At 35.5% G+C, this 23241-nt stretch overlaps 1 protein-coding gene across 1 annotated transcript in view; it reads left to right on the forward strand.

Moving 5' to 3' along the window:
* The first annotated feature begins 615 nt into the window (after positions 1 to 615).
* Positions 616 to 23241, forward strand: part of LOC138317151 (hypoxia-inducible factor 1-alpha-like) — a 39506-nt gene continuing 16880 nt past the window's right edge. The window contains exons 1-5 of the mRNA XM_069258710.1: positions 616 to 779; positions 14313 to 14509; positions 15145 to 15284; positions 15746 to 15936; positions 21142 to 21269. Of these exons, the coding sequence (XP_069114811.1) occupies positions 757 to 779; positions 14313 to 14509; positions 15145 to 15284; positions 15746 to 15936; positions 21142 to 21269 (679 nt within the window). The 5' untranslated portion in view covers positions 616 to 756. The remainder of the gene's footprint in view (positions 780 to 14312; positions 14510 to 15144; positions 15285 to 15745; positions 15937 to 21141; positions 21270 to 23241) is intronic.

Raw genomic sequence — 23241 nt, forward strand, 5'->3', positions numbered from 1 at the left:
ACTTTGCTCTTTATTGAAAATGTAATTTATTTGAATAATCCATCACATTTTCATAAATGTAGAGGTGTTACACTTAATAAACGTACTGTTAACTGTGAATGTCCTCATCCCGGCATGATTACTTCCTCGATCGGTACGATCTATCGCCCCGTGAAATATTAATATAATAAAACCCACGTACTCTGATTTCAATAGTTGACCGATTTCCATTTAGTTTTCAAATATTTGTTGCTTGGTAAATTTTAAATGTAATATATTAAATTGATCTAATTTGAACATATTGAACTTTTTGAATTTTCAGAGGTAAAACTGTACACAAATTATCGAAGCTACCCTAAATTTATAATGCTATACATGTTTCTGTTTGGAATAAACTTATGGAAAATAAAAAAAAAAAGACAAAATAAAAGAATATTTTCAAGCATGGTGAAATAACAACAAATAAAAATATGAAATAAAATTAAAAATGATGTGCAGACGATAAGGGTTGTATTTAGGTTCCTAAATAGCTAGTTCCGGAATTGCGATCACAAGAGCTGGTAAAACCAGTTTTACCGCTAAAAACCAAAAGACTTATTCATGGGATATTCCGATTACTTCCCCTTGCAAGGGAGTGTTCATTAATCGGAAGCCAAACCGGAACCGCACACGCAATATACAAGTTTATGCACACTACTGATTGTGATCGAAAAACATTGACTTGAGAGAGAAACAACATTTTCTAAGGAGTTATAACGGATCTACATGTGCTAAGCAATGACTGCCTCAGGAAAGCGGAGGTGAGTTAAAGTTTATTAAGGTAGATTTTTTCTGAAAATATGACTGAAATGGAGGCCATGTTGTCAATACTGATAATCTGAGGTCATGGTCGTAAGAAATTACTGTTTACAGACTGTTTCTACAAAACAATCACACACAAAACTAAATCAATGATTAATTCTGTTAAATACTCCCAAGTTTGATCTCATTTGTACATCATTGTTTACGTTATATTCACTAAACACTTCACTTCCTTGAACAATTATTTACCTTATTTTCAACCGATGTTACACAGACCATAACACATATGTAATTCAGGTAACAGTGAATTGATTGTTGATCTAAACCTTGACCGAGATATTACTTGCAACATATGTTTTCCTTTATATAGGCTTATGTGATAAACAAGAAAATAAATCCCTTCTGTCCCCTCGTATACATGGAAACATTTTTATAACAGGACAAAAAACTAGTCATATATTTTTTATTGAGGCAGGCAATCTGCCTTAGGGTCTAGTGAGGGATATGTTTATAAGTTGTCAAACACACTTGGCTTGCTAACAAAATGTTCTCCCTAGAGTTGAGATATCCTTAAGCTACAATATATGTATAGCTGTCTTATCCCGAATAGGTGGAAACATTTGTTTTCTCTTACCCTGTGTGCACCACATTGTGTACCTGATTTAGATGTGTCAGCAGTCTTTGTGCTGTCCCTACACTTTTGTTGTGGTATGTTATGTTACTGCTGCCGAAGATCTCACGAAGCTAATTGTCTTGAGCATAGATAGGATGAGATTACAGTAATTATAGCCTCTTTCCCTACCTTGATTATAGGACAGAACTAAATCTCTAGCTATCTGAGGAGGAGACTCATGACTATGTTTAACCTGAGGTTTTCCCCGTCCTTCTCTCTAGGTACAATCAGGGATCAATCTAGGTTTTGGGGGAAACTACTTTTTTTTAAAATAGGGGAAAAGTTTGGCAAAATATAGGGGAATTTGAATCTTCTTATTTTGGTCCAAAATTACATTCATTTTGACAAAAAAGTACTGTAAAACAACTAATTTTATATTTAGATTTAGTAAAACAAGATTTTAAGCTCAATAATGAAAAATTTGAGTTTATCATAAAATATGCAGTAGTTGTATGATAAATATGAAGAAATTTGCAAATAAAAGTCTAAAAAAAATTAATGAATATTAAGTCACAGGGGAAATTTAGTTACAAAAGGGTAATTTTTTTGCTTCAAATGGGGAATTTTTAAATCTTCAGGGGAAATTTAGGCCAGAGGGGAAGTCATTCCTTGAGGGGAAATTTACCCATAAACGGTAATAAATCAGAGCTAGGTTGATCCCTGACAATGTAGATTGGAATGATCCTTTTACTGTACCTGTAATTTCCAAAACTCAATGACAAAAAACTACAGATACACCAATCAAAAAAGAGTAATACATTATATGTTAATTAATTAAACTGTGTATCAAATGGGTTTTTACTTTAATTTATTGTCTAACATTAACTGATATAATATCAGTTAAACCGATGCACTGTGAAAAACAAGATTAAATCATTTTGAAATAATAAAAAAAATATTAACAAATATTGTATCAAAACCAGTCTTTTCTTCGGATAAACATCAAACAAAATGTGAGAAGGCAGGTTGACATCGACCTTGTCTAGAGTGTGAAAAATGGAGGTTTCCCAACAAGTGAATGTTTATTTTCATGTTTGTCTAATACTAGTTTGTCAATTTTGAAATTTTGAAAATGCACAAGCTCTAGCAGGTGTCTCTTTTTAAAATTTGAAAATTGTCCAACAAGCTCGATAAGCTTGATAAAGAAATAATTTGTTTGGGAACTTATTTACCACATAACTTGAACTTTATTTTATACTGTGATTGATGATGTGTATAGTTGTTTCGCATCTACGTATACGTTAAGGAAGCTAATTCCTATTGCATCATGCATATCTTTCCGGCAAGTTTTCGCTGTAAACTATATAGTGCCTAAATAGAGGCCAATATTTTTTTCTTGATACTTTAGAGAAACAACAATACCTCTTAATTTTTTAAGTACAGTTTAAAAGAAAATAAAACCATGAAAAGGAGCCCAAGACAATTTAAAAGCCATGCACAAGGTATTGGAATCAAAAGAAGACGAAAATACCAATTGATACAATGTGTGACATGCATGAGATGTAAATAGTTTTACGTACGTCCTATCAACAGCCAGGGTCATGTAAGGACTTGCCAGGTTTAATGTAGGGTGGCGGAAACCTGGAGTACTCAGAGAAAAACTATCTACCAGCGGTCAGTACATGGTAACTACCCCACATGGGATTCTAACTCGCATTCCAGAGGTGGAGGGCTTAAGCTTATGTTTAGTAATATATCGGGACATCTTAATAAATTCGGTCACTAAGGCCCCCGAAATACTAATAAGAGACACTGAAGTTGTTTATGCAGGAGTGTGTGTAATGTATTTAAACATTCCATTGTGAAACTTGCATGTTTGTACATGTGTTGTAATGTACAGATAAATACTTGAATTTTCAGAATATGGGTAAATGGTGAAGTGCACGTGGTATATTCCTCTTCCTATTATGTTGAATATTAAGAAAGTTTAAAGCAAAGTAATTCTTAAAATAAGAAGGAATAAAAAGTTTCATTATCAATATAGTATGAATTGAAGTTAGTTATGATAGAAAATCTTTAATTAATACAGAGAATGAATTCATTTCAGCACACTGTTTATAGATCATTATGGTGGGATGTCACACTGATTTTCCTATATATATATGATGAGCGCTGACAGTGCTAAGTAATTTTTACTTATTTGAAGTGATCATTACCCAAGATTCCAAATATGCTTCCCCTTCATCTGTACTTTGACTAATTATACAAATTAGTTAATGGGTTCGACATGTACAGTGGGTTTGGTCTCAGTAGACTGTCCTGTTCTACATGTATATAGTTAACTGTTAGGTCATTTAAGGACAGCCAATCCTGTATGAAATTGAAATAATGTGCGCATATTTGTGTGAATGTCTATAAGTTTGGGTTTTTCGGAGGCTAATCTGCAGCTGTTTGTGTTGAGTCTCCAAGGCTTTGTAGTGTAACTATGGTAAACTTGTTCTAGTGCTATCTCACTGAACCACACAGCTGATCAGGGTAGCAAATGTGTGTACAGCCCCCACCCCCAAACATGTACAGCCCCCACCCCAAACATGTACAGCCCCCCCCCAAACATGTACAGCCCCCACCCCAAACATGTACAGCCCCCACCCCCAAACATGTACAGCCCCCACCCCCAAACATGTACAGCCCCAACGTTAACCCCCAAACATGTACAGCCCCCACCCCCAAACATGTACAGCCCCCACCCCCAAACATGTACAGCCCCCACTTCAAACATGTACAGCCCCAACGTTAACCCCCAAACATGTACAGCCCCCACCCCCAAACATGTACAGCCCCCACCCCAAACATGTACAGCCCCCACCCCAAACATGTACAGCCCCAACGTTAACCCCCAAACATGTACAGCCCCCACCCCCAAACATGTACAGCCCCAACGTTAACCCCCAAACATGTACAGCCCCCGACCCCAAACATGTACAGCCCCCACCCCCAAACATGTACAGCCCCCACCCCCAAACATGTACAGCCCCCACCCCCAAACATGTACAGCCCCCACCCCCCACTCCAATCTGGTCACATTATACAGTTGTTGAGGGCAACAGTTTGTTTGAGGGCCCAACAAATCATCTAGATCTGTTTGCCCAACCCAGTCAATAACTGTTTTGTTATACCCCTTTGTGACATCACTCTGGTCCAACAGCACATTTTAGAAGTCGATTTTAACAGTTCCTTGGACTGCTTGACGGAACAGTTCATATATTGGCATTTTTGTCAATAAAGTCTACATAGAAACTATCTTATAAGAGTATTACAATTTATTCTGACATCAGGCATATTTCCAGAAATTTTATGAGTTCCTTGAACTTCTTTCAGAATTCTATGCATAGAGGAGTCGGAAGAAGGTTTTTCAATGCATAATTGGTATATTGTGAGTTGGAGGTTTTATAAATCAAAACAAGCTTTTGTTTATTAGATTGAAGTACATGTACATCATATTATCATAAGAAGATAAAAAGATATCAAAACATGTTTACTGTAACGATGTTTCATTGATCAGGGCAATTTTAACAGTGTCTGGTATTTTTCACTAATAAAGGAATGATGCAATGATAAACTGTGTGACTTAATTAAAGTGACTGGTGCATTTTGATTTAGTTCGACCGCAGTGTCATATCAAGATTGGCATCAGCGTTATACCATGAGCGGTGTTGTTTTGACTGGATAGCGGACATGTATGAACAAAGATATCACTTTACTGATGACGTTCTTGTATTGTCCGTTGTCATTATGTGTATAATTACAGGCCAAATTATCTGATTTTTAAAACTTATTTACATAGAACAGTTCTTTCATTATATATGAACTTGGTGCATGCTATTAATATCTGCTCGTCTCATTCAAAGGTGAAAGTTCAAGGTTGTTATGCAAACAAACAACTCTACTTCCTTTTTCATACTGCTATGCAAGTGCAATTCACCTATTCGTATGAAATTCAAGCTAAATCTTAATTTATGATTAGTTTAAGTTTTTTAAATACGATTTTACCCTAAAGTGCAATTTTTATTCTCATCAAGGCCCACTATCTCCCCGAAACGACTATTGAATTTTAAAACAGGAAAAGAAATTGATGATTTTGTAAAGTCGCAAAATTTATATCGATCGTCGCAGATAATATTGATGGCAACGATCAATTAACGATCATTCAACACGTAATTAATCATTTCAATACTACAGATAGTTTTAAATTCCATGATTATCCGTAAAGAGACTTCAGCAACAGAAAATAAACTAATTGGACGGTGGATGGTCCAAAATTTCTAATCTACATGCATATGTATGTTGATCTGGGGTCTCAACCGTGAATGTGTTGGGCTTTATGACATACCTCTAGATCTATAAAAGACATTTATTACAAAGAAGTTACGCCTATTTTGTTTTGTTGTAAACAATATTTAATGCAAATTTTGAGCCTCCAGGAAGATGAATTGTGTATTGTCAGATCTTAATTGAGCAAAACAATTTTTTTGCGTGTACATGTATATACACATCTATAGGAAAATCCTCACCCAAGAATGTTATAAGGTGATCTAGATGTTGGACAGAATGTCTATAGCTATGCCTGTCTGCGTGTATTAAAACCACCATTGAGGTATTGTATTTGACTGCTTAAGTTGTTTACTGACCTTGGGGGAACTTACTATTGAAGATATTTATAGCTTTATTATTCAAAAGGGCCTAGATGTACTTATCTGCCTGTAGTCATGTTCACTGGACTGGAACGGGATCACATTCAGTGTTACTTTATAAGCTAGGGGTGTAGCAATACATCAAACTATCAATGTCTTACGACTGTATGCCTCAACTCATCAATTGATGCAACTTCGCTAGCCAAGGGTATTAGTCCGATTCTCTTTCTATTACCCTTGGCATATCTCACTTCAGAATGGGTGGTCCCGCACTGCGCCACCTGCTGGATCACCGCAGTTGCTCCCCTTCCATTTACGTAATAAGCAACCAATTAAAAAGCTCGTATCATTGTTGTATGGTTGAAAAAATGGCAGCGCCCTATGAAACAAGCGTGTTGTTTGCGACAGATTCAAAATACCAAAGATGAACATGTGTGTGAGTCATTTGTTTATTAGTGAGTTCGGACACCAGTTTTTGCGTTTCATGCAGAAGTTCTGCAGTGTCCAATTTTGTAACGAGATCGTAGTACATATGTATATCTTTTAATTGTTTAATTTGTGAAACATGAACCACGCACATACTTTCCAATCTGTTTGGAGAGCAACGTCTCCAAGACGTTCATTTAGCTGGTATAAAACATCTAATTGATTAAATAGATAGTAATATAATTTCGCTAGGAGTTGATGTTGACAGACATGCCTGATGCCTCATTATACAAATGTAGGTCACTATACTACCGCTTCAGTTCAGTTTTGTTGACAAATCAAAGCTGCGTTTTCATTGGTCGCCTGAACCTAGCCGCATCCAATCAGAATTTGAAAGCAAAAACACCTGTTCTGAAGTGAGATATGCCAAGGGTAATAGAAAGAGAAACGGACTAATACCCTTGGCTAGCGAAGTTGCAATCGATGGCAATTTCAAAAAGTCGATAACAATCGCTGATAGTGCGCCAAACTATCGATAAACATCTAGTTTCAATTGTCAGATATTTTTCTGTAACTTGGACTAAAATCATATGTACTCACAGAGGATTGATAACCAGACTAACAGTCACGATAAAATGTCACTTTTTCCATGCAATTTAATCAAAACACAAACACCGACGTTGCTCTCAATCACAATCTTCATTGCATTTGAGTTGGTACTGACGCTAGCAAGTAAAGGGAAGTAACTCTAAACCAATGCTGCACTAGATGTACTTCATGGCGGCCAATTCATTGACCGGATTTTAATATAACTTATAATGCAATACTATCACAATACTGTTGCAATTGTAGTCTGCAATAGTTAAGTTATCGCAATAGTGTTTTCCCTGATAGCAATAGTACTGTAATAGTTAAAATTGTAGGCGATAGTCAGCCCTACTTTAAACCATAAGGTTCATTAAAATCATGACCAGTGGATCTCAATGTCTACTATAAATATTGATTGTTGATTATGATCAAACAGCTGCAGCTGAAGTTCTGATGCATCAATTAATTTAGTTCTCAATTATTATTTCAATTGCTACTGTATCAGTGTTTTTCCAGGGTATTTTTTGGAAATTGCCACCTGGTGAAAATTGGGAAATTTTGTGTGATAAAAGTAGGAAATGAAAAATTTAAACAGTGTTTATGGAAATTTTGGAAAAGGTTAAAATAGACAATTATGCTTTTCTAAGAATCAAGTGTAAGAATGGCTACTAAAATACGATGTTCAGACTTGGGATTTTTCGGAATTTTTTAGTTTCGTCGCACAAAATACGTCTCGTGATCACTGATTTGGGAAATTTAGACATAGATTTGGAAAAAAAACAAACAAGAAATACAATTGGGAATGAGACCTTAGCTCGGTCACAAATATATAGGCACGAAAAACACTATGTATATATATATACGTAGTCATATTAAAGTTGTCCATTTTGTCAAAAACATCCTTGGTGAAGGGGAACTTACAAATGTTAACTCTGAACTGTTCATTAGTTACATATTGACAAAACGCAGGAGATGTCCTGTTGTTAAAACATTGTCCATTTCTCGTCATTGTAACACACATATGTTTATATTAGGGTGCTGGACTGACCACTGGTCCTCTTTAAGGCCTGACCGCTTCTCTTATCACTCTGGGTCCACTAACGTACTTTCTTTTCCTATATCTTTCCTTTAGCTCTCTGTTTCTTCTCTCATTCTTTAAACTATCATACAGGTCCTCGACTGGGTTTTAGACAGAGATTATAGGATAATCTGATACAATCACATATCTATCACTAAATCTTCAGGATTATATAAGTTCTCCTCGGGTTATGGCTGTAAACAGGGTTATGGCTGTAAACAGCTGAAACATGTACTGCATGAGCCTTGAGCTACAATAGCCACTATTAATACTATTAATTAGTTAAATTACCTTATTCTACATAATGAGAGCCCAGGGCGCTTAAAAATTAAAGCAACTCAGGGGAGCTTAATAGAAAGTAGAAACAAATTTGGACTTACATGCCTTTCATAAAATTATTCTACAAAGTAAGCCATTAATCAATTTGTAAAAGAAATTGGTATTTAGAAAACCATTGCAACAAAGTTTTCATATTTTCAGTCTACATTTAATTCAAATTTAGTGAAATTGAAGCCTAAAAAAAGGAGAGGGGCACTTATAGGGATAGGGGCTCTTATTGGGTCTAATACAGTAGTAGGTTCTGAAGAGATCTCTATAGGTGTTGTTTTCATAGGTGTCATTTCAGTTGACACTTCGCCTTTAACATTGATTACATCATTGTTGTTCCGTTAATTTAAACGTTTATTGCATAATTCCAGTGAACCGTGGCCACCTGTCTGAGATAAACAACTAATCCTATACTGTAATTAACGTGTAATTAATCTCTTTTGCCTCACAGGTTAATCAGACCTAACTAATGCAACACAGGTATCTTATGACTTTTAAGCACTACTTTTAATTAACATCGTATTCGACCCAAAAAGTGCCCATTCATATAGTCCAGATCTACATGACTGAAAGATATTTAGCCAGCAATAGCATATGTAGGATAAAGGACCCTCATGCATTCTTACAGAAAAATAATGTTTGTACAAGGCATTGCAAGGGCAAAGGGAGCTTATTCTGCTCTGGATTCCGGAATTCAAAAGTTAATGATATATAATAGACATTTAATCCATTCATGTGGATCTGGACTATGAATGTTATTTTTTCCAATCTCTACTGTTGGTTGCTGTGTTATATGAGAATAATCAGGAGCGTAGTGGAGTTTAGACACTTGGTTTCTGAGGGTGATACTGCCCTTGAATGGTTCTTCCTCTATTTATAATATACACTGGTAAGCCAAAAACTAATAAGAAAATAAGAAAAATGTCGTAATCTAACTGGCAAAACTCGTAATTTAACTGAAAATTCGTAAAAAAAAATTATGTGTTTCCGGTAATTTTACAAATAAGAAAGTTATTTTAAGAGATGTAAAGTTAAATTATGAGTTTTCTATAAAATTACAACTTTTTTCTTATTTTACGAGTTTTTAGCTTACCAGTGATATCAGGCTTTGATTTTAGACCTCTAGCATTTTCCAATGTTATAAAATGTTCACATGATTAAAAAAAAAAAAAAAAAAAGGAGAAAAGATCTGTCAATTTGGGTGCACTATCATTGAGTCATTGACCAACGTTCATCTGCGATCTCTTTCTCTTCTATCTACAATGGAATGAAGTTATCTCCCTTTTATGATTACACCATGCATATAAATATATTGTATATATATGGTATATATAAGTACTAAAAAGTTAAGGGAGTGTTTTAGTCTCTTGCATTGGCATCTGACAATAGTTGTTTCGTCTACGCACGTCTACTCATTTTACAAAATGTACATATGCAAGGGAGTTGATATATATCAACAGTATTGTGGATTTGAATGAATTAGGCCAAAAAAGTAATATTTTACTGTAACAGTTACATTGTACTCTGGGTAATTGGATGCTCATTTAGATTGAGGCCACACAGAGACAGATATCCAATATTACGTGGAGTATCTTATGCAAATCGTGGGTTACATTCAGTTCAGTTCTTATTCCATTGGAGTGACACAGATATGTATTATTGTCCGTTTCCATGGAAACATGGTATTTATATCCATCATGTTTCACAGTGAATGAAAAAGTGTGATAATATCTGCTAACTGTATTATTGGGCTGCTTATGTTACATGAAAGAGCACATGGTTTGGCTTTTCTGCTGAAAATTTGAATCTATATAGCACACCAGCTATACATCACCACAAAAGAAAACTTGATGACAAAGAAATACAGTTTAATGTTTGAATTGAGATATAGCTATTCTAAAAAGCTAGATTCCTTGAGAAACTGACTACAGGTGTAAATTATAACAGGATTTCTCTGGACTGCTAATGAAGATCGAGTATGGACCTATATATTAGATATACGGGTGACAAAGCATGGATTGTGCCCAGCACATTGGCGGGAGTGCTCTAATATTTTCATGTGTATAACAGCTCCTATCTATTTCATGCTCGAGTTGGTGGCTGCAGGTCGGCAAATGGAGAGAAAATTTCAAATACTTGAATGGGATTTTATTTCAAAGTTTTGATTTAAAGTAGACTGAGAATAAAGCCATATTTATAGTGGATGTATCGGTGAATGTTGGAAGCAGTTATTTGGGAAATATTAAATAGCAAAGTGGAAGCTGTCTTTCAACCAATGTACACGATTTTTAGTTCTGTTGACTTGTGCTACTTGTGGAATTAAAGTTTGGATGTTCGCTGTATTTCCGAAGACAGTTTGTTATTTCGTTTAAAAGATAGACATTGATATTTTCATCAAGCTAAATTGTATTTGGTATTGTAAATTTTACCAGATTTTTGTAGTATATATGTTTGATTTCAACATTGGAGATAATTGTTATATTTCCTGAACATTCTATAAAGTTTATATATATTTATACATTTGGTATCATCAAACTTATGGTGTAGCCTTCGTGTGTTACATGGGAATAGACTAGTTATCTTGTGATCGCCAGCCATGCCATACAAGTAAGTATCAAGTTTACAGTCGTTGATTTAAGTTGCTTTCCGTTTTAATAAAGCAGCAATTTCCTGCCGGTCTTTTTTTGTAAGGTATTCTAATCATTAGTACTATATTCAGTTACAAAAATGTGATGTAGCCATTATTTCAGTTATAATTAATAATAACAGCTTTTTATAAGATCATGGTCCCCCAAAAAACTAATCTAGGCAACTGTATATATATATACAGTATTTTCTAGGTGTATACATTTTATCATATCATTAGTAGAAATTGCATGAATGGATATATTTGTGTGTATAAGATTTGTAACAAACACTTCGGTTTGAACACGACCACTTCACATGGAGACTGTTAATTGCACCCTACGTCTGTCGATTAACATTTAAGTTAAAATAATGTCATATTTTTGTCTCGAGTATGATCAAGAAAAGTTCTCTTTTTATACCGATCAAGAAAAGTTCACTTTTTATACCGAATGAAAAATTGTGCAGATTAAAGTATCAAATTTGATTTTAATCTATTGAACTCTTAATGTGCTTAGAATTATACATAGGTGATCACTGACCCATATCCCATCGTGCAATTCTTATAAGTACATCCTGCATAAAAAGTATCAAATTCTGAGTAAATGAGGGTACCAATACATATCATATGGTGTATATTACCTTAACATACCATCTCCGCTCACCTATGTAAAAAATGTCTGGCGTCCAAAAGAATTTGAATTTCTACTTGCTTACATGTAAAATGGTTGAATTATGTATGCATGTTCAGTCGACTGGGGTGTCACTTACAAGTGGCGGTGTCACTCAAACCGTGCTCAAGGACAATAAAAATAGGTAAAAAGAATCAAACATAAGGACTAGTTTGACTTTAATAAACATATGAAACATTAATTTTATTAAGAATTGATGTTTAATATTTTGAATTTTATAACTGGGGTATGATAAAAATGACCTGATGAAATTAAAAAATAGTGACATCATTTCTTATACTAAATATATCCGACTACATGATAAAATGAAATATGTTTTAATGTACGATTACTGTGATTTATCATGAGATTATTTTTCCCACATGATGTATATCAATACTCATTGTCAATATCTATAATTCAATGTCACAATAACGGTTTTTCATGCCTAAAAGGTTGATGTTGTATGGGAAAAATATACCTTGAATCTGTATTTTATTCTCTACACCCTGGGGGAACATTTAATCTGCATAAAAAATACACTCTGAATTAGGTAAGAAACTTATTAAGTTAGTTAACTAGAATGGTAGAGGTTAGCGAACTAACTAGAATAGAATGGAAGAGGCTAGCGAACTAGAATGGTAGAGTCTATAGCTAATTAGAATGGTAGAGGCTAGCGAACTAGAATGGTAGAGGTCTATAGCTAATTAGAATGGTAGAGGCTAGCGAACTAGAATGGTAGAGTCTATAGCTAATTAGAATGGTAGAGGCTAGCGAACTAGAATGGTAGAGTCTATAGCTAATTAGAATGGTAGAGGCTAGCGAACTAGAATAGTTAAGTTTAGCTTACTAGAATTACAGATTGCTAGCTAACTAGAATGGTAGAGAATAAATTAACTATACAATGGTAAAGGTTAGCTAACTAGATTGGTATAGGCTAGTGTACAAGAATGGTAGATGTTAGCAAACTAGAATGACAGAGGTTAGCTTACTAGAATGGAAGGGGTTGGCTAACTAGATTGGTAGAGGTTGGCTAACTAGATTGGTAGAGGTTGGCTAACTAGATTGGTAGAGGTTGGCTAACTAGATTGGTAGAGGTTAGCTAACTAGATTGGTAGAGGTTAGCTAACTAGATTGGTAGAGGTTAGCTAACTAGATTGGTAGAGGTTAGCTAACTAGATTGGTAGAGGTTAGCTAACTAGATTGGTAGAGGTTAGCTAACTAGATTGGTAGAGGTTGACTAGCTAGAATGGTAGAGGTTAGCTAACTAGATTGGTAGAGGTTAGCTAACTAGATTGGTAGAGGTTGACTAGCTAGAATGGTAGAGGTTAGCTAACTAGATTGGTAGAGGTTAGCTAACTAGATTGGTAGATGTTTTACCATAGTTTTATTCTTAATGTTATACTGGTTCACCATAACAGTATTATGAAGTGACCACTACATATGTAAATCAAAGGTGGAAAATCTATATACATATATGTCAAGCTAATAAATCTGATGAAAGTTTACTTGACTTTGTAGACATTTTGATTATTATCAGTATTAGGAAAGATTTGTGCAGGCTCTCTCCAGATTCTGTCATCATCCTTCAAATATATGCCAGCGTTTTGGCTGTGAGCCATAATAAGATTGGCTTCTAACAGTAAAGGTCATTATGTGGAAACACAATCTGTGTTGTGCTCATTGACCTTTGGTAACTACGGTATCAGATGTATATCTAGTATAATCCTAATCTGTAAGCTCGATACTGTCCGTTGACCTAGTGATGGAGTCCTTGTAAGGTGGCTGGGGCCACGGTTACCTATCAATCGTTTGAGGTGTTTACATGAGGTATAAAGAATTTATTTTACAATATACTGTGGTATCTTTCTTTGCGCTCAAATTTTGTCTGTTGTTGTCTGTCATAAACATATTTTATCTTCAAGTTGTAAAACAAAACTTGCGATACTAGTCTGTAGCATGCTTTGACAAAATTTAAGGCTGCAAAGTTTTTTTTTTCTTCAATTGAATGATCTTCACCTTCATTCAAGGTCATAAGTTCATATAAGCTAAAATGTGTATAATTTACTTTCCAGTAACTAGCATGACTATGTATATACGTAGAGACATGATATTGGACCTGTAACATGCTGGTATGAAGGGCTACAAAGTTTGTTCATTTGAATGACCTTGACCTTCATATAAGTTTACAAGGTTTAAATAGGCCAAAATGTTTAAACAATGTCTTGTCAATTGCTTTTATAAGTATGAGTAGAAATCAGATATTGGGGTGGTACCATGCATGCTGACAGAGGTATATCAAATCAATGTAAATATAAATATATATAAATAATCTTGATCTTCATTCAAGGTCACATAATGAGGTGAAATAGATTTGTTATAAGAAAAGTTCTTATGAATATGCACACCCCTCTCCCCCATATATTCATGATCATATTCTTAAATAAACTTTGTCATTTATAGAACATTGAACAAAACGAAACCTTAAACGTTAATTCTGTTGTTTTTCTCAGGAATTCAGAGAAAAGAAAGGAGAAGTCTCGCGATGCTGCACGGTGTCGTCGTGGGAAGGAGACCGAGGTGTTTTCAGAACTTGCTAAAGAGCTGCCTCTCCCACCATGTCTCAACCAGCTGGACAAAGCATCTGTGATGAGAGTGGCTATAAGCCATCTCAAGATACGCCAGATCATGCAAAATCTTGAAATCCAAGGTCAGTTTCAGATTATAATGCCCCCACCATGAAACGTTGATCTCATCGATCTCATGGTTTCTTCTAATTGCAGTACATTTATTGAGTTGCATCCTACAGAGGTAGGGTAAAAAAAAATCAGATTGCAAATACAGTTCTTTGACTAAAATATAATACAGTTTCTGGTCATAGGACTTTCACGCTATCAAGTTTCCCTAAAACTCTTAAAACATTCCTGTGCACTATACACAGTTACGTGCTATACGCTCAAAAATACGGTGTACCTGAGCTGTATTCATATATGATGGATTCTAAACAAATTGGCATACTTTTAGAAAATTGTCTACTCTTGCAGCTCATGATGATAGTATTTTTATATACAGGTATTTTAGAAATGAAACATACTGGAAATTTATGCAAGTATTATTTTAAAATAAGCTGGGATGACGGACAATTTTCTATATGGTTAAAATTTGTCTATAAAAAAAGTCAAGTACATTAAACGAAAAATTGTAATATGCTAACCAGTAACTTAAGTACTTAAAAGAATGAAATGCTTATGGCCAGGATGACAATTATATTCATAGGTATAAAATGCTAATGGCCAGGATGACAATTATATTTATATGATTGTATGTCTAGAATTATTTTTACAGATTTGGGTTCGCATGAAATGCTGGACGATGTTGACAACCTGCATGGAAAAGCATTAGATGGATTTGTCGTCATCATCTCAGAGCATTGTGACATGGTATATGTCTCAGAGAGCGTGGCCAAATATCTCGGCATCCCACAGGTACAGAATTTATCATCTATCTCAGTTTGAAGAACCAGATGACATTCTGTAAACGTTTAATTTTAAGCAAAGGGGAATTCACAATACATGTTATTAGGCAAAGAATTTATAGGCTATAAATTCATGAAAATACCAAACACTTTCTTACCATTTCCATATTTACATGTATACATATAATGTGACTTGGGTGGGGATGCTCTAGATATTTTATATATGTGTTTCAGGGCATTGACAATGTTAGGTAGACAATACTATATGTAACCCCTATCACAAGGAGACACAATAAAAACATGCAGCAGTCCCAAAAAACATTAACACATTCACTGTGTGTGCCTCCATGAACAGCATTTACAGGGAAGGCTGTCTTTCGATGACCTTTATAATTTTGATAAAATAAGTAAAAAATTAAAAACAAAACAATACAGAGAAATATGACATTTTAAAGTCTTTGATCTTTCCAGATTGAGATGATTGGCCAAAGTCTCTATGACTTTACCCATCCCTGTGATCATGATGAGCTCACAGACATGATGTCAGCCAGGGCCCACAACAAACACGACACCCAAGAAAACGGGGTCTTCTTGAGGATGAAGTGTACACTGACCAGCAAGGGAAGGAGTGTCAACCTAAAATCAGCCTCGTACAAGGTATAGTCCTGCAGCTTATTTCTCTTGTTACAATTGTGTGAACCTAAAATCCACCTTGCACAAGGTATAGCACTGTAACTTATTTCTCTGGTTACAATTGTGTGAACCTCAAATCAGCCTTGTACAAGGTATATAGCACTGCATCTTATTTCTTTGATTACAATTGTGTGAACCTCAAATCCACCTAGCACAAGGTATAGCACTGCAGCTAATTTCTTCGGTTACAATTGTGTGAACCTCAAATCCACCTTGCACAAGGTATAGCACTGCAGCTAATTTCTTCGGTTACAATTGTGTGAACCTCAAATCCACCTTGCACAAGGTATAGCACTGCAGCTAATTTCTTCGGTTACAATTGTGTGAACCTCAAATCCACCTTGCACAAGGTATAGCACTGCAGCTAATTTCTTCGTTACAATTGTGTGAACCTCAAATCCACCTTGCACAAGGTATAGCACTGCAGCTAATTTCTTCGGTTACAATTGTGTGAACCTCAAATCCACCTTCACAGGTATAGCATTGCAGTATAGCACTGCAGCTAATTTCTTCGGTTACAATTGTGTGAACCTCAAATCCACCTTGCACAAGTATTAGCCTTGTACAGGTTACAATTGTGTGTATATCAGCACTGCAGCACTGCTTATTTCTCTGGTTACAATCATGTAAACCTCAAATCAGCCTTATACAAGGTTTAGTACTGCAACTTATTTCTTTGGTTACAATTGTAAATAAGCTCTGTTTGAATTCTTGTAATCTCTGGGTTTATTAAAGCCCACTGACAATGTGAATTTTAAAATTCTTGTTCAATGCATACAAAATATAAATACATCATACCTGGACAGTTTTATCATTTGGTTTTCTTTACAAATGGATTTGTGGATCGTTTTGTGCAATAGTTCTGTGACAGACCCAAACATTTGCTCAATTTAATCATGATTTAAGTGCTGTGAAAACTTATTAGGCCTAATCAGGTCATCTTAATGCTTACTGAATTATACAATTACTAATGGTTTGCTAAATTTGTGTGATGGCCAATTAACATGTGACTAGCTGTGATCATTTTGTTTGGCTTTCTGACTTCAATCAGAGAATAAATACGAGATAATGCGTGGATTGATTAAGCTCGTATAGAAAGCATTTAACAACTTGTGTTATCATTCATATGAAGGAAAACCTTTCGAAGGTATTGGAATGTTTTTATGGTAATCTCTGTCTTTTAATGGGTTTTATGTGTCATTACTCATGACCTGTCTCCGATAGAAACAGGATGAGCGAAAACACCTCATTAGGGTGCTAATTGCATTGTTGATAAAAAGCCATTTGTTACCATAGACACGGGTCTCTCTGATTGATCTGTTAAGTGAAGATGTACAAATTGGCATTTCTGTGTGAATATTTTTTTCTGTAACACCTATTTCTATAAGAATTAAATTCATATCAAGGGACTTCCCCTTAATATATATACACATATAAATTTTTCCACATTTTTAGCCCACCATCATCAGATGGTGGGCTATTCAAATCGCCTTTCGTCCGTGGTCCGTCGTCCGTCCGTCCTTCCTTCCGTCCGTCCGTTAACAAGAAGTTTTTCTTGGATTTTGATAGTTAAAGTTTTTTACCGCTAATTTCTCTAAAAGTACTGAAGGGATTCTTTCTCAAATTTCAATGTAGGTTCCCCCTTTAATCATGGCCGCCAGGTGCATCTTGGATTTTGATAAGTTTGTTTGCATTTTTTCTTGAAAGCACTGAAGGGATTGTTCTCAAATTTCATAAGGTTCCCTAGGAAGTTGTGTTGTCAACAAGATACCTTTGGATTTTGATATAAAGGTTCTTTGTTACGGCATTCTCAGAAAGTACTGCGAAGGGTGCATATTGCATTTTGGGAACTGATCGTGTCAACAAGATGGCCGTGGTAATTTTGGATTTTGAAGAAGTTTGTTACCGCAAACTGGATCTTTCTTCAAATTTCTGTAGGACCCTAAGATCTTGGATTTTTGATAGTTAAAGTTTGTTAGTGCTATTTTTAAAGTTTTAATCATCGGTCAACAAGATCGGGCCGAACAAGGCCGCCATCTTGATTTTAATTTTGTTACCGCTAATTCTCAGAAAAGTTGAAGGGATCTTTCTCAATTTCATATGTAGGTTCCCCTAGGACCACTAGTTTTTAGTTAATGTTAGCGTATTTTAGTATAATCAGAAATATCATATTGCAAGTTGGATTAGTATCGGTCCAATCTATCATATATAGGTTACTCAGAAAGCACCATTTATTGAGTTATTCGCCATTTATTGATTGAGTGTTTGCTGAGTTGTATCATTAATAACCTGAATTGTATACAATCTATACCTTAACCCATATCACAAAAAAATCAGGTGGGTGCTACAGGCCCTCTTGGTCTCTTGTACAGAATGAAAAAATATTTAAGCAACTTCCACAGTGAAAATTACCAGAGGAGTTCTAAAATCTAGAAATTTTAAATAAGACAAATTATTTTGCACAGTTGAAGACTGTTTAAGATAATTCAAATGCACCATGCGAGTTATTCTATTTAAAAAATCACACATAAGAATTTAGATTTAATTTGCGATATCCATTTAAATGGTAAATAGTTTTGTTCGTAAACCAATATTTTATAACACCTGTTTACAGGTATAGCTATTCAAGTAACAAAATATCATGCTAATTTGTCGTTGAACGGTTTACAGCTGGTTTGAAAATTAACTCCTTATATGGATATGCCTATATCAGTTGTCAAGTTTATGGCATTGTATAGGTCTTGTTAACTCGCTCACCATAGGGGCTCACCATAGGGGTTCATACAGGGGAAGGGGTCCCAATAGGGTAAATGTAAGAAAATCTTTAAATTCTTCTTCAGCAGGAGTTGGAGGATTTGATTCCTGTCTGGTCTGAGTTATCTTTTTATAAGGTTTTTGAATGATGTGATTTATGTGTACATCCCCGCGTGTCATAGGTAACACTTTATGTGCATTTATCATTTTACATATGGTTAGGATAACCCTCGGAGGGGCGGGGCTAAATTTTCTGTAGTTGTATCATATAACTCTGTGTAACTAATCCATGGATATATTGCTCATATTTTATTACATGTATTCTTCCATGGGAAAGGGTTTTTTACATTTTACAAATAGTTTCCGCTGACCCCTATATATACTGTAAATGTACGTTTTTTTGGTGGTAGTTTATTTTACCGCTTTTCGCACTGTCTTTGAAGCACTAATTCATGTACAGGGCTAAATTTTGTAATAGAGTGTTTCCGGTATTGAACAGCCGAATTGCACAAATTTATATGATCGTTAATCGATTATACTTGACATTTTTTCGCATTAGGGCTAAAATTTGACCACACTAAAATAACTACATTTACAGTATGTGGGTCTGAGAGATATGTAGGTCCAAAAAGGATCAGTTTGGCTACATTCATGGAAGCAGTTGTAGCAGATTCAATACTAAAAACAAAAATTTGTTTTCCATAATTTTTGGCAGTGAGCGATGCAGGCACTGTTGGCCTCTTGTAGCCACCTTTAAATTAAAAATCTAATCCGTGAAAATTTGTGAATTTGCATAAAACATGCCTACAAATTAAAACAAGCTAACAGTTGAGTTGCTTCATTATGTAGAAGATTTTAAAATCATCGCACATTTTCCACTTGTTTGAAGACAAAGATATGGTAGTCTTTGAATTTGACATAACAGGAATGAAACTCAGATCACTGTCTCAAAAATCTCTACCTTGCTTCCTGATCTACAGTACTGTATACATCATTTGTTACAAGCTCTGAGACAGAGATTATATCTAACATATATTTACATGCTACACAAACAGATTCTTAATACAGTATTTGCCGTAATTAGCGCACCTCCCCTATTAACGCCCCTCCCCTTTTATTGAGAAGGAGTTATATAACCACTCCATCCCATGGAAATAACCCTGTTTTACAACATTCAATACCACTCCATCCCATGGAAATAACCCTGTTTTACAACATTCAATACCACTCCATCCCATGGAAATAACCCTGTTTTACAACATTCAATACCACTCCATCCCTTGGAAATAACCCTGTTTTACAACATTCGATACCACTCCATCCCTTGGAAATAACCCTGTTTTACAACATTCGATACCACTCCATCCCATGGAAATAACTCTGTTTTACAACATTCGATACCACAGGCTCCATCCCATGGAAATAACCCTGTTTTTTACAACATTCAATACCACTCCATCCCATGGAAATAACCCTGTTTTACAACATTCAATACCACTCCATCCCTTGGAAATAACCCTGTTTTACAACATTCGATACCACTCCACCCATGGAAATAACCCTGTTTTACAACATTCAATACCACTCCATCCCATGGAAATAAACCCTGTTTTTACAACATTCGATACCACTCCATCCCATGGAAATAACCCTGTTTTACAACATTCGATACCACTCCATCCCATGGAAATAACCCTGTTTTACAACATTCGATACCTACTCCATCCCATGGAAATAACCCTGTTTTTACAACATTCGATACCACTTGACCCACTCCAACCCATGGAAATAACCCCTGTGGTTTTTACAACATTCAAGATACCCACTCCATCCCATGGAAATAACCCTGTTTTACAACATTTCAATACCACTCCATCCCTTGGAAATAACCCTGTTTTACAACAATCAATACCACTCCCATCCCATAGGAAATAACCCTGTTTTACAACATTCAATACCACTCCATCCCTTGGAAATAACCCTGTTTTTACAACATTCGATACCACTCCATCCACATGGAAATAACCCTGTTTTACAACATTCGATACCACTCCATTCCCATGGAAATAACCCTGTTTTACAACATTCGATACCACTCCATCCCATGGAAATAACCCTGTTTTACAACATTCGATACCACGACCAAGGTCATAGTGACATGTATTCAAGGTCATATGATCTGTGATTAAATTCAATACCACTCTCATATTATCGGTGTCAAACGTCATAGTGACATGTGTCCAAGGTCATAGTGGCAATGGCATTTATGAATTAGTTGACATTCATAGCCAATATGAATGCCAGATGGACAGAGGCAAATTCTATGAAGCACGCTAGCACATCATGTTGACATTTTCATTGACGGAGTAGTTTTCATATGTGTGTTTCTCTTTGATGTTAGTGTAACTGTAACATTCTAATTGTTGTTACATTTGTGACAGGATGAAGGAATTGGTTGGATATAGCAGTGACGAGTTGATTGGTAAATCTATCTTCTCCTACCACCACGCCCAGGACAGTGGCGTCATAGACAAGGCCTACAAGGACTGTAAGTATAGCTCAACTGGCATCATCAGGGGATTAGCGTCCATCCTTGTATATACATATGCATCCATTTGTCTTTCCATCTCTATATATGTTCACTCATCCATTTCTGTATTCATCCATCCTTGCATCTGTCCATTAAATGTTAAGTACTTTATATATATACCTAATGCGTCTGACTGTCTAAGAGGTACATCTGAAATTGACAGACTTAATGATGTATATCTAATGCGTCTGACAAGTACTATGTGTGACTAAGAGGTACATCTGAAATTGACAGTTTGATGTATATCTAATGCGTCTGACAAGTACTATGTGTGACTAAGAGGTACATCTGAAATTGACAGTTTGATGTATACCTAATGCGTCTGAGAAGTACTATGTGTGGCTAAGAGGTACATCTGAAATTGACAGTTTGATGTATACCTAATGTCTGAGAAGTACTATGTGTGGCTAAGAGGTACATCTGAAATTGACAGTTTGATGTATACCTAATGTGTCTGACAAGTACATGTGTGACTAAGAGGTACATCTGAAATTGATGTCAGTTTGACTGTGAAATTGACAGTTTGATGTATACCTAATGTGTCTGAGAAGTACTATGTGTGGCTAAGAGGTACATCTGAATTGACAGTTTGATGTATACCTAATGTGTCTGACAAGTACAATGGGTGACTAAGAGGTACATCTGAAATTGACAGTTTGATGTATACCTAATGCGTCTGAGAAGTACTATGTGTGGCTAAGAGGTACATCTGAAATTGACAGTTTGATGTATACCTAATGCGTCTGAGAAGTACTATGTGTGACTAAGAGGTACATCTGAAATTGACAGTTTGATGTATACCTAATGTGTCTGACAAGTACTATGTGTGGCTAAGAGGTACATCTGAAATTGACAGTTTGATGTATACCTAATGCGTCTGAGAAGTACTATGTGTGACTAAGATGTACATCTGAAATTGACAGTTTGATGTATACCTAATGCGTCTGAAAGTACTATGTGTGGCTAAGATGTACATCTGAAATTGACAGTTTGATGTATACCTAATGCGTCTGAGAAGTACTATGTGTGACTAAGAGGTACATCTGAAATTGACAGTTTGATGTATACCTAATGCGTCTGAGAAGTACTATGTGTGGCTAAGAGGACATCTGAAATTGACAGTTTGATGTATACCTAATGCGTCTGAGAAGTACTATGTGTGACTAAGAGGTACATCTGAAATTGACAGTTTGATGTATACCTAATGTGTCTGACAAGTACTATGTGTGACTAAGAGGTACATCTGAAATTGACAGTTTGATGTATACCTAATGCGTCTGACAAGTACTATGTGTGGCTAAGAGGTACATCTGAAATTGACAGTTTGATGTATACCTAATGTGTCTGAGAAGTACTATGTGTGGCTAAGAGGTACATCTGAAATTGACAGTTTGATGTATACCTAATGCGTCTGACAAGTACTATGTGTGACTAAGAGGTACATCTGAAATTGACAGTTTGATGTATACCTAATGTGTCTGACAAGTACCATGTGTGACTAAGAGGTACATCTGAAATTGACAGTTTGATGTATACCTAATGCGTCTGAGAAGTACTATGTGTGGCTAAGAGGTACATCTGAAATTGACAGTTTGATGTATACCTAATGCGTCTGACAAGTACTATGTGTGACTAAGAGGTACATCTGAAATTGACAGTTTGATGTATACCTAATGCGTCTGAGAAGTACTATGTGTGACTAAGAGGTACATCTGAAATTGACAGTTTGATGTATACCTAATGCGTCTGAGAAGTACTATGTGTGACTAAGAGGTACATCTGAAATTGACAGTTTGATGTATACCTAATGCGTCTGAGAAGTACTATGTGTGGCTAAGAGGTACATCTGAAATTGACAGTTTGATGTATACCTAATGTGTCTGAGAAGTACTATGTGTGGCTAAGAGGTACATCTGAAATTGACAGTTTG

Source organism: Argopecten irradians, chromosome 3, assembly GCF_041381155.1.
Source record: "Argopecten irradians isolate NY chromosome 3, Ai_NY, whole genome shotgun sequence".
NCBI lineage: Eukaryota > Metazoa > Mollusca > Bivalvia > Pectinida > Pectinidae > Argopecten > Argopecten irradians.